Source organism: Typopeltis vanoorti, chromosome 12 (genome assembly GCF_054136105.1).
Source record: "Typopeltis vanoorti isolate ZY-2024b chromosome 12, IOZ_Tvanoo_1.0, whole genome shotgun sequence".
In the NCBI taxonomy this organism is placed as follows: domain Eukaryota; kingdom Metazoa; phylum Arthropoda; class Arachnida; order Uropygi; family Thelyphonidae; genus Typopeltis; species Typopeltis vanoorti.
In genome coordinates this window covers 112,008,197-112,021,560 of record NC_143560.1, presented here as the reverse complement: position 1 = coordinate 112,021,560, position 13,364 = coordinate 112,008,197, and the positions used below count along the sequence as shown (strand labels likewise).

The window sequence follows — 13,364 nt, the reverse complement described above, 5'->3', positions numbered from 1 at the left end:
TGGTTCTCAGTAAGATATGCAAAATTCCCCTCTATGGCTGCAATCACCTCTTGATTTGAAGAAAAATGCTGCCAAGCGAGGAAAAGTTTTAGTTTTGGGAAGAGATAGAAGTCAGAGGTGGCAAAATCTAGGGAATAGGGTAGATGTTCCAACAATTTATAGTGCAGATCGCTCAATTTTCCCATTGCCAAAACACATTTGTGGGCAGGTGCATTGTCCTGATGAAAGATGATTTTTTTTTCTTCTGCAAACCAGGTCTTTTCTCACGAATTTTTTTGTTTAGTCTGGTTAAAAGATTGCAATAATATTCACCAGTTATTGTTTTACCCTTTTCAAGATAATTGATAAACAGAGCATCCCAAAATACTGATGGAACCAACTTTATCTTCTTTGGCACTGAATAGCCAGCTTCTGTCCACTGTTTTGACTACTGTTTGGATTCTGTTGTGTAATGATGAATCGAAGTCTCATCCATCATAATAAATTGATGCACAAAATCAGTTTTATTGTTGTTAAAATGCTCCAAGCACTGTGCAGAGATTTTCATGCAAGTGTGTTTTTGATCTGCTGTGAGCAAGCATGGCACCCATCTTGTGCAAAGCTTTTTCATATGCAGTTTTTCATGCAGCACATATCCTACACATTCTTTTGAAATGCCTATGGTCTCAGCAGTTTCACTCACTTGGACTCGCTGGTCATCCAATACCATATCGTGCACTTGATCAATGATTTCTGATGTTGTTACACTTTTTGGACCTTCATATGGATCATCTTCAAGGCTGGTACGGCTACATTTAAACTCGGCAGCCCATTTTGTAATTGTCGAAAACAAAGGAGAAGAGTGCCAATAAACTTTTATGAACTTCGATTGAATTTCTTTTGCCATTAAACCTTCTTTTACAAAGAATTTTTTAACTGCACAATACACAATTTTATCCATTTCAAGGGATACCGACAACACTTTTGCTTCAGACAGCTGTATAAAACAAAGTACTTGATAGAATGACTTGCAATTCGACATGGATGCATATGCCAACTTGTCAAAAAAAAAAATCTTGCTGACAGTGTTGCCATCTATGGTCGAGGCCGATAACTTTTCAGACCACCCTTGTAGATGCTAATTATCCATGCAACCTGGTTGATAGATGATATAGGGATAAAATATAAGGGATGTTATATTTTCTGGAAGGATAAAAGTAATAGGATAGGAGGAGGGGATGTTACAGATGATAGTCTAAGAAATTCTGCCAAAAAGTAGAAATTAAGGAGGATTTTAGGACTCTCGGAGACAGTTCCTTTGAGGCTTTCTGTTATGTGATAGAGGCTAAGAGAACAAACCATATTTTTGGTTTCTGCTGTATATTAGGAAGTGAAATTATTATTGTTATCATCATCATAAGACCTCATGGAGTCACAGACTCATCTAGGAGATCCCTATTTGTCAAACACACATGGCTCATTATATCATGCCTTAAAAACATTCAAATTGTGGAAAGACTTTTAATGGGATTATATTGATCAAGTGCATATAATAAACAACGATGTTATACCAACTAGTTTCACCAACTAAGGCTGTTGGCATCTTCAGGGTACATAACTGATGTAAGGCACTAAAAAGTAAAAAACTGTTACAAACTATAATCAACCGATTCCAATTATATTAAACAAAGAACAGAGCACGTACAATACATGCATTCAGTGTGCATGATATCACTTGTTGTTATTTAGGAACGTTCTATAGTTGGCACTATAATTCAGTTCTGGCGAGTTGAAGGATCTGATAAGGGTCTTCCAGATCACGAGCAAGATTAGTTCTTGGTTCCTGTTAAGGTTTTGTATACAGCTGGCAACTGTTGTGGCCTCCTTAAAAATTCGGGAACGGAAGTCCTCCTCCATGTAAGGAATTGTGCTTCTATCCCACTCTGTGGTATGGTTCATTCTTGAGAAATGAAAAGCTAACCCTGATTTTTCTTCTCTGTTATTATTGACGTCACCTATGTGTTCTTTTTGCCTAATTTCAAGGCGCTTTGAAGTTTGGCCGATGTAATTCAAGTCACATGAGCAGGGTATGTTATAAACGCCAGCATATTTGGAGAAAGGATGGCTATCTTTTGGAGATCTTAATAATTGTCTAATCATTTCTGTAGGTTTAAAGGCCACTCTTATTTTATGTGGTCTAAGGAGTTTAGCAGTCTTATTGGAAACTGTCCCTAAGTATGGAATGATGATGGTAGAAATATAACGTATATCATCTTGTTGTCTTTGTCGGGGTTCAGAGAAAAGTATCTTGTGGACGAGTCTTCGAGGAAATCCATTCATGGTAAGGTTGGTGGATATCAGGGATAGTTCTTCCTTGGAGGTCTTGTTGATCTGTTGTAAGGAGAGAGGCATGGTTCTTCAACGTGTGTACAATACTAAGTTTCTGAGAAAGGTGGTGGCAGGAAGTGAAATGTAAATAACGTCATGTATTGGTAGGCTTGCGATAAACTGAGAGGTTGACACCACCATTTGTTAGTTTCTTAATTAAAGTGTCCTGAAATGATAATTGGTTATCTTTTTCAAAAAACGAAATTAGGCAAAAATAACACATAGGTGACATCAATAATCACAGAGAAGAAAAATCAGAGTTAGCTTTTCATTTCTCAAGAACGAACCATACCATAGAGTGGGATAGAAGCACAATTCCTTACATGGAGGAGGACTTCCGTTCCCGAATTTTTAAAGGCCACAACAGTTGCCAGCTGTATACAAAACCTTAACAGGAACCAAGAACTAATCTTGCTCGTGATCTGGAAGACCCTTATCAGATCCTTCAACTCGCCAGAACTGAATTATAGTGCCAACTATAGAACGTTCCTAAATAACAACAAGTGATATCATGCACACTGAATGCATGTATTGTACGTGCTCTGTTCTTTGTTTAATATAATTGGAATCGGTTGATTATAGTTTGTAACAGTTTTTTACTTTTTAGTGCCTTACATCAGTTATGTACCTTGAAGATGCCAACAGCTTTAGTTGATGAAACTAGTTGGTATAACATAGTTGTTTATTATATGCACTTGATCAATATAATCCCATTAAAAGTCTTTCCAGAGCTTTTTGGTCAAGAAAATTAAACGTTTTTTAACATTCAAATTCTTTGTAGACACAACTCGCCATGCAAAAAACTGCTTCTCATTAACTTACTCACACCCTTATACAGATTCCAGGGATGACCTCTTGTTTTTTTCCCAATTTTGCACTATTTTATGAAAAATATCTTCGACGTTAATCCTATAACAACCACTTACTAACTTATATGTCTCTATCATATCACCCCACCCCCCACCTCCTGTCCACTAGACTCTGAAAAGTGCATCATTTCAACCTTTCTTCATATTCAACATTCCAGAGATCAGAAACTATTTTGGTCAGTCACCTCTGGACCCTTTCCAACATCTCTTCATCCTTTTGAAGAGATGACTAGGTGACCAAATCTGTGCACAATAGTCTATGCGTGGCCTAATCAGAGCCTTATACAGTTGAACCAGAATGTTGTTACTTCTACAAGTCAATATCTTCCTCATTATTGCCAGAATTAGTTGTATTGTTCTCACAATTTTGGCAATATATCATCTAAATTTTAGGTCCTTATCCACCAGCACTCCAAGATATTTTATTTCCTCCACCTCCAACAATATATCTCCACTAAGAGTAAACTCTATATCCCATGTTTGTTTTTTTCTAAATTTTAAAACCTTATATTTTCCAAAATTAAACTGGCATTCATACTCCTGTGCCCATTCACTCAATCTATTCAAGTCTTCTTGTAAGGCCACAACATCTCCTCTACTCTTCATTATTTGTCCCAATTTTGCATCATCTGCAAACAACTAGATATCCCCATTCAAATCTTCACCAATATCATTAACATAAAGGATTAACAGCAATGGCACTAAAACAAATGTCTAAGGCACACCAGTAATGACTTTCCTCTTCTAGGATATTATTCTTCATACACAACTTGCTGATACCTATCAGATAGCCAATCTCCAATCCAATACACTAGCCTAATATCCAGCCCCATCTGTTCTAGTTTCACTATCAACTTAAGTGGTAATCTGTCAAAAGCCTTAGCAAAGTACACGTGTATCCATCTCCCACGTCCATTGCTGCTGTCACCTTATTATAATAACTAGATTACTAAAACACAGACCTCACTTTAGCAGATCCATGCTGATACCATTGTCTTCAACCCAATTCCAGATACTGAATCTCACCAGCCTTTCCAACACTTTAACCACAACACCTGACACACAGATTGATCTATAATTTGATGCTTGAATTCTTTCACCTCCTTTACAAAGGAACCATTTTGCCTTCCTTCCACTTCTTTCAAACTTGACCCAGTGTAAGGTGCATATTAAACTAATATGTTAAGGCAGATGTCAACTCCTTGGCTCATTCCTTCAAAGTGTGCAGTGACATCAAGTCCCACAGCCTTATTAATATCACTCACGATTAGTCTCTCCTCCTCATCATCCACTGCTCCCAAACTCTCCATGATGTCACATTTATCAGGATGAAAGTCCTTTATGAACTGCCTATTAAATATCTCAACTATATCCTCTGCATCAGTTGTCCTTATACCATTTTCTCCAGTTGGTGTCATGCTACCATAATCATTCATTTTTTTTTTTTTTTTTTCTGGATACTTCTATATTCTCCGGTCTTCTCGTTTTTCTGTTTGTCTTGCATACTTGATCTCTTCTCTACACTCATTCTACCAACTTCTTCATTCATAAGCACCACTTCAATCTCTCCTTCCTTACTCTTCCACTCTTTTACATCACTTCTTACTTGCTCAGATTCATTCTCTACACTCATTACTAACCCTTCCAACAGTAGCTTCTCTAAATGCAATCCGTGACTCTTATACTGTTCAATTTTTACTTCAAACTCATTCTGCACATTAACAAACTGCTCCTTTCTCTTGAGACATTTCTGCTAACATATCATTCATAATTCTTGCTCTCTGCCTCATCACTGTCATACCTCAGCAACATGCTGACTACCTTTCCTATCATTCTATTATCTTTTATTCTTCTCAACAACCTCCTGATATTCAATCTTACACTATCCTTGTTCCCAGTCATTTGTTCCTACTATTACTAATAACTCCCTTACTTGCTTAGTCCTCATATCAAACACCTCAATCACTCTATTCATTTTACCTCCTGGAAAACAAATCTTGTACATCTTGTTTTCCACACCTCTAATAATCGCATTGCTATACAACGCCACTCACAGGTCTTTCATTACCTTTTTTTCATACCAATATCATTTGTTTTCATTTTCCTCACTCTTCCACCCTTTCATTTTTTTCACTTTATTTCACTCTACATCTGACTCATCTCTTGCTTTATCTTCAGCAACTCAGATTTCAAATCTTGCATCCTTTTTTTTTTGCTATCATTCACTCTCACTATTTTATCACCAATCACACACTTGTTTGCCATTAACCCCGCCAGCCACCTTACCGTTAATTTCACTCTGTAATTTCATCATCATTATTGTCTACTTTATCGTTGATTTCACTATGTTTTCAACATCATTATCTCCCAATTTATCAATTGGACGTTTTTCCTTTCTATCATTTCCACACACTCTCCGAACATTTGCACACTCTCACCATGTTATGTTCCCTACTTATATTTAAACTCATATTTACGCAAGCCTCATGGCCCATCAGATTATCTCATTTCCTACATACCTGGACTCATTATTTTCTCTTATTCAGCCTCTCTACATAAATATCTGCAACATCTTCCCATGCATACATACTATGTTCACAGCACTGTATCATCTTTGAGAAATCCATGCCGTTTACTTTTATCTGTAATTACAAAGCCAGTGATTATGACAAATGTAGGAGGCATCTTGGAACAGTACCATAGCATAAGAAGCTACAAGGAAATATTATCAAATAATGCCTAGGAAATAGTCATTGGTTGTTAATCCTCCTGGTCCTCTGACAAGGATTAACCAATGGATGAATAGAATGATGAAACAGAAGTGGGGAAAAAAAAACATTGTGGAGGGAATATAAAGAAAGAGGTGATTAGCATGCCAATGAGCAAGCACCACAGATAGGCATTCCTACACATCTCTAGAGCATGCAGTAGATATCTTTGCTTCGAGAGAAATGAATGGCTGTAATGGATTGCCACATGCAGAAGTTAGAGCTCTAACAATGAGTAAGTTTGGGCCTTCTGCAATAAGTCTTCCAACTCCATGAAGATGTCCATGTAGTAGTAGTAATAATATATAAAATATTATCACTGAGGATAGCCATAATAATTGCAAATCATGATGGGGCTGCTTACACAATCAAATTGGAAGTAAATTCACACACAGACAATCATGTAAATATGCTGAAAATATCCTTTCCTTCATGCTTACACTGTGATTAGAATACATTTTTTGAAAATTATGGATACAACTACCATGTTAGAGTAAAACTTTAGTTTAATATAAACTAAAATATACACTCGACGTTTAGACCTTCACATTAAGGTCATCTTCTGGAGTGAGTGTGTGTGTGTGTGTGTGTGTGTGTGTGTACAAAGAAACAAGCTGCACTACAATCTACATGGCATGTTAAAGTTACTGATCGATCATTAAAACTATTTGCCTGACCTCTGGTGGTTAAAAAAAAAAAAATACCTTACTACATCAAAACTAGAGTCCTGTTATCTATTAGGTTACAAAGTTAAAAATAATCATAATTAAAATTCTGAATATTTTTACGAATTGTTTATGTTAAAATGTTTATTAGTTTTGTTTTCATAACGCACGTTGTCGGCACTTGCCGACACGTTATGGAAATTGTTTTGTCAAAAGTGATATGTAAAGAAGTCAAAAAATTGATGTACTTACCAGATTTGATATTTGTATTACTTAAAATAATTTTATTGTAATTTAAAATTATCAAAGGTTGTGTTTTATGAAGACATTCTCTTGTCGCTAACGGAGACAACGCATCAGCCATTATTTATACCTAACTTCTTGCTTACCAGTTTCATGGAGTGCGCATGCTCGCCGAGAAGTTTGATGAGTGATTGACAGCTGACAAGAAAGCGTTTGGTATCTGAGTAACGGCTGTAAACAAGAGAGCGTTCGGAAGGAATTTAGAACACAGGCCGGCAGATATTTAGGTTCGGAGGAACTTATTCGGAGGAAGTTTTTTATGTGACAGTCGGAGGAAAATTAATAGTATATTCTGTAAAAGGAATCGTGGAATTATTAAGTTTCAAAGTGGAATAAGTATTGATGAATAAAAGGAAAATATTGCTATATGCGTTTTAAACGGAATATTGGAGGAAACACTGATTGAAAGATTTATAGTAGATTCTGAAAAGGGAATCGTAGAACTGTAAGTTTTTTTTTTGTTGGAAGAGTTAAGACTGTCAATAAGCATTTAGTGAATAAAAGAAGAATTTGCTATTTACGTTTTAAAGGAATATTCAAGAAAACTCTGATTAGGAAGTTTCATCTGTATTAAGGACGCCAGATCTGACTATTATTTCTACTGAAGAAAAGAGACAGAATTAAGTCAGGAAGAATTAATGTGTGTTACATAAGTGATGAGAAATGATCCTGTAAAAATGAAGAATAGAGTCATATATCTATTGAAAATGGCCTTGACAGAGAAAGAAACTGGCTCTGAACATTTTGTGATTGTGCAAACAAAGTGTTTAGTCTAGTCTTAAGTGTAAGTTTATTTTTAAAAGGCCTTGGATCCAATTAATTTTGTAGTTAGTTATGTAATATTTGTTTTTGTTTTATTAAATGTGTTTATTTTGTATTTGGTCTTGAGTCAGTGATTATTTGGATTTTGAAAGAAAGAGTTAAGATCATTGCACCAATTGGAGTGAACCCCTTGTGCATATAATAATATATAGGTACACTCGGAAATAAAAAAAAAATAATTGTTAGAAACAGAGATCATCTCTATGGTAGGATTAATATTAAGATAATATCTATGAATATCCTGGAATATAAAAATCCCCACCAATTATTAACAGTAACATATTCATATAGAAAAATAATAAATAAATAAAAAAAAAAATAAAATTACCCATATAGTCAAGTTGAAACGTCGAGTGTATATTTTGATTTATATTAAACTAAAGTTTTACTCTAACACCGTAGTTTTCTATCCATAATTTTCAAAAAATGTATGCTGAAAATATCAAATAAAGTAGGTATTAGGCTTTCAGGTTAACTTATTCCTGTTTAAGTAATGTCATATCTAAGAGTGATATATAGGGCAGTTAGAAATATCTAGAGCTTCACATGATCATATGACCATTGTTCTGTCATTGAGTAATTTCAAACATATGTTTTTTGTTTGTTTGTTTTTTTTCCACCTATATATTATCATTTCTCCTCAGTTTTGTACATAGATGTATATAGAATCAACAGTTAATCCTATCTACTGATTCTGTACATCTGTGAATTGCATTTACACTGACTGTAAATTAAAGATGCCAAGAAATTATATACTTGGTTTTAATCCTTTATCCAAGTGTAAGCAAACATGTTTTCACCTGAAATATTTTGGGCTGGCTGGTCTCTCTCTCTGTCTTGAAAAATGAAAAACACCGCCACCTTCATATGAGACCACCTGACTCATTGTTATCAAAATCTTCACCGAGCATGCTGAATTGCAAATTCAGGAAAACTTAAGCAATTAGGGTGGAAGCAAGTGAGTTTGTGTGAAAGCATGCATGAGGTGAATGAGTGTGAGAATGACCAAGTGTGGAATCTAGTCTCTTGAGCAAAAATATTGAATAGGTTAGTCAATTCAGGAAGTAAAGGTGAGTGGGGGACTAAAGGGATGCTTCAGTTTTTATATGCTAATACCAGAAGTATCAAGAATGAGAGGGATGAGTTTTTGGCATTGGTCAGTGCAACCTCGTCAAAAGTTATAGGTGTTAGTGAGACTTGGCTAACACCAGATGATGTAGTTGCAGGGATTGAATGTGAAGGGTTTAGTATTTTCAGGGAAGATAGAAAAGATAGGATGGGGCGAGGAGTATTGCTGATGATAGCAGATAAATTACAGCCAGAATGAATAGCAGACAGTTTGGAGAGTGGCTGTTCATTTGCAACAATCTTGTGTGAGATTAAGGCCAGTAAGACAAAATATACAATTGGTTGTTGCTTTAGGACAGGGAGTACCACAGATGATCTGGAAGACATTTGTACAATGAGTACAGATCGAAGTGATTATTGTGGGGGGGGGGTAATTCAGCTATGGAGATATAGACTGGAAGGAAGAAAGATCACATAGCATGAAAGAAATAGAATTTATACATCTACTAAAAGACAATTACTTAAGGCAGCATGTGATGGAGAGGACTAGGCATGGAAGGTTATTAGACCTAGTCATAGGATCAGAAGAGTACAAGGCTAAGGCAAGAAAGGTGACCAGCATGGCAAGGAAGACAAAATCAGATTATGAGAATAATCTACCCAAGCAGGTCAAAGAAAATCCCAAAGAGTTCTTTTGTTATGTGGTAAGTAAGAGGAAGAATGACTGTGGAAGTTTAACCTTTTAATGAGTTATGATGGTCACGAGAAGACAGAAGCAGATAAAATATTTGAGTTACTGAGTGGCCACTTTGCAAGGGTATATCATCCTGGTGAGGTTACTGCTTTAGCCTATATGACAGACACTAATGTGGGAACAGAGGTGGATAAATTGGATGTTCTTAGGATATTGCAGAATCTCAAGGTAAATACAGCTGTGGAATTAGATGGGATATCAGCTAGGGTTTTCTGAAAATGTGCAAGGGAACTGACAATGCCTTTGACTAAGCTCTTTAAACCTTAGCTATGGTCAAGTTCCAAGGGAACGAAAAGAGGGCAAAATAATTTATTTAGTTACAAAGAAATAATTTTCTAAAACTTAATGGAGGGTACCCAGAGTTGAAGAGTGCAAGGTCTATCCATTCCATAAAAAAAGGCTTTAAGCTGCAGACTGATTATTTTCTCAGGAGTGATGGTTTAGGTATTGGAAAAGTTGTTGTTGAAAGCAAAATTCAAGAATGGGTTTAAAAAGCATATGTAACTATGCACAACAGCACAACTTTGAAGAGTATATTCTGCTCTAATAATCTAGTTTTTGGATAAAGTGACAAAGTCATTTGACATACTGTGCGAAATCTGTTGTGTAAACTAGAACAAATGAGAATGGATATGAAGTTGTGGCATGGATAACAGGGTAGTTTGAAGACAGACAGACAGAGAATAATATATGGAATTGAATCCTGGAAACTAGTGGTTTGTTGCAGGGCTCTGTATTGGAGTAACTACTGTTTATTTTGTACATTAGTGATTAAAGGGAATGATCTAAGGGAGAATATCAAGTTGTTTGCTTATGAAGCAAACTAGGGGTAGGCAACTACTAATAAGTGATGTAGAGATTCTGCAGAATGATTTCAAATAGATTGATAGTTTGGTCTTAGGATATCTAATGCTGGTTTAATGTGCCGAATTGTAAGATTATCCCTCTTTATAAGGCATAAATAAGCCAACTCTTGCTACTATGCATGAGTTTGGTTCTGGGTTACTTGGAAATGAGATGATGGAGAGGATCTACAGACTAAGATGACCAAGATATTGATAGAACTGGAATTCTCACCATGAGCATGTTTGAAGGTGTGTGGGCTGAACATTTTTGTAGGCAGGAAAGAGGATATATAATAGAAATATATAAATTACTAAAGTGGTCTATATGATTGACACAGAAGAAATTTCTCAATACATGACATGTAGAAAAGGAACAAGAGCAGGGGTGTAGTCGGGCCAGAGCGACATCCTGGTACTTTTTTAAAACTATCAAAATTTTTAAATTCATTAAAATAAATTATAAGAATTGCTTTCGGTCAAAAAAATAGCAGCTTGTCGCTCTTGTCATTTTTTTTTTCCCTGAAAACAATGCAATCTCTCTGCCATATGGCCATCATAATAATAATAATAAAAATGGCACACTTCGTGCTCTGGATTTTTGTTTCCAAGGTAGCCCTGGCACTATTTCTTTTAGGCCTACACCTCTGAACAGGAGGTCATCCTCAGAGGTTATTGAGAGTATAATTTAGCAAGGGTGTGAAAACCAGATCTTTTGCTTGGAGAGGAGTGAATGTGGAACAGGCTGCTGCTAGAGGTTGTCAAGATTTGTCAGTGCATGAGAGTATGTTAAGGTATGATAGGTATTGTGTGAATAGAGACTATTTTTTTTACTCTAGCTATGACTCTTAGATTCCATGGAGATGCCCATATAATAAAAGTATATTACATAAGTAATCCATTTGAGCATTGATAAATATGTCAAGTGAGATTCAGAAATATGTGGTTAAAGAAATATTTAACTCTTGTAGGAATCAATAAATTTTAGGTTTAATATTTCTTGAGCCATACGGCATTTGATGTAGTTAAATTTCTCGTGCATCACTTTTCGTGCTAATTTCATCACCTTGTTTTCTGAAGGATGAAGTAATATTGGAAAAGGTCCAGAGATGATTGACTAAGGTGATGCCTGTCATTTTGTCTCTGGAATATTGAGTATGTAGAAAGACTTCAGAAATGCAAAGTTGCAGAGCCTACATAGGGTAAGGAGCCATTGATATGATTGATATGTATAAGTTAAGGGGGTCATTACCACATTAATGTAGAATGTTTTTTTAGAATGGGACTGAAAGAGAGAGAGAGAGAGCTAGAAGCCATCCCTGGAAGCTGCATAAGAGGATGTGAAAATTGGGATTAGAATTAGTTTTTTTGCATGGAGAGTAGAGGGTGACTGGAATGTGTTCACTGCGAGTTAAGAGATAGCAAATAAATTTGACATATTCTTTGGGTAATGTGTGTGAGACAGTGAGACTTCCCACAGTTTGTGTTTTGACTCCATGGAGGTATAATAATAATAACTGAGTATAAAACTAAGCATAATTGATGCCAATTTGATTATACTTACAAAAGCTATTAAATTTGAAGACAAAGTAATCTAATAATATACATCACCAACCACTGTTAAAATTATTAGAGTTCATGAGATATAAAGCAAATGTTAAACAATGTTGTTAAACATTGTTTAACAACATTTGCTTTAACACTTTAAAAAAAAAAAAATTATACTTCACTTACAGACATAAGAAATTATAATTTATAATGAATATATTTATTTCATAGGGCTTTCCAGGAATTCCGGGTGTGAGGGGTGAATCAGGACTCATTGGCCTACCGGTAATTATCATGAAAAATTCACTTGTCTAATTTAAGAAGTTTGGCTTAAAAACCTGATATGTCCATCATTTCTAACTTTGGGAAACTAGAAATAATTTTTAATGTAATTTTTTAAAAAGTGAATGAAGAATATAAATTGAGTCTTTTTTTTTATGACAAATGAAACTAATGAGAACAAAAGAAAAAAATGCATGAAACTATATTTTGAGCTTTAAAGTTTATTGGGCATTGTACAGGCATAATTCTTCAAATTTTGAAAATCACCAGTGATTATGGAGGGTTAAGATCTATTATTAATTACATTCATTTAAATGTTATCAGAACACATAAGCTGAAAATATAAATATTATCTTATACTCTGTTTTATTTTTTGTTTTCCACCTATGAGAGAAATCTACGTTTGCATCATAGCAGATATAAACAAAGCAAGAACTTGCTGAAAAGTATAAATCTTGTGTTTTTTGAAACATTACAGAAGTAAGATTATATTATACTTGTTCTGCATCTGTTATACACTGAGTTACAAAGTGAAAATTAAATTATGACCAACTCAGGAGACTACTATCTTTGAACACACATTATCAGTAACTGAGTGGGATAGATATCAGTAATGCATGGGAAGCTTTAAAATGGCGTTTAAATGTGGCAATATCTGAATGTATCCCTAGAGTTCAAAGAACAAATAGGGTGGGAGTAAAATGGATATGCAGTCTTATTAAGAAAGAGATTCATAAGAAGATGATGTTGAAGGAATATCATGAGAATAACAATGAGAGAAGTTATATGGTGAAATATATAAAGCACCAGCCAGAAAAGTTTATTCTCTGATTTTGCTTTTTTGCAGAAAAAAGTATTCTGCAGAAAGCAAAATCAGAGTACAAAAAGAAATTAGCTGTGCAGGCTAAAGGCAAATTAAAAGAATTTTATTCTTATGCTGCAAGTAAGAGAAAGAAAGAAAATGACTGAATGGAAGATTAACTTTACTAAATGCAAATGGTACCCTTCTGTCAGAAGCTGGTGAGATTGTTCAAACAATCAGTATTCACTTGGTAAAGCTCTATCAACCAGGTTTA

The 13,364-nt window shown here is 35.1% G+C and overlaps 1 protein-coding gene across 5 annotated transcripts in view; it reads left to right on the top strand.

Annotated features, from left to right (window-relative positions):
• Positions 1 to 13,364, top strand: part of LOC150101139 (uncharacterized) — a 916,744-nt gene that overhangs the window by 551,166 nt on the left and 352,214 nt on the right. For all 5 annotated transcript variants that reach the window (XM_090401523.1, XM_090401522.1, XM_090401520.1 and 2 more), the window contains one exon: positions 12,238 to 12,291. In XM_090401523.1, coding sequence (XP_090257649.1) covers positions 12,238 to 12,291 — 54 coding nt within the window. The remainder of the gene's footprint in view (positions 1 to 12,237; positions 12,292 to 13,364) is intronic.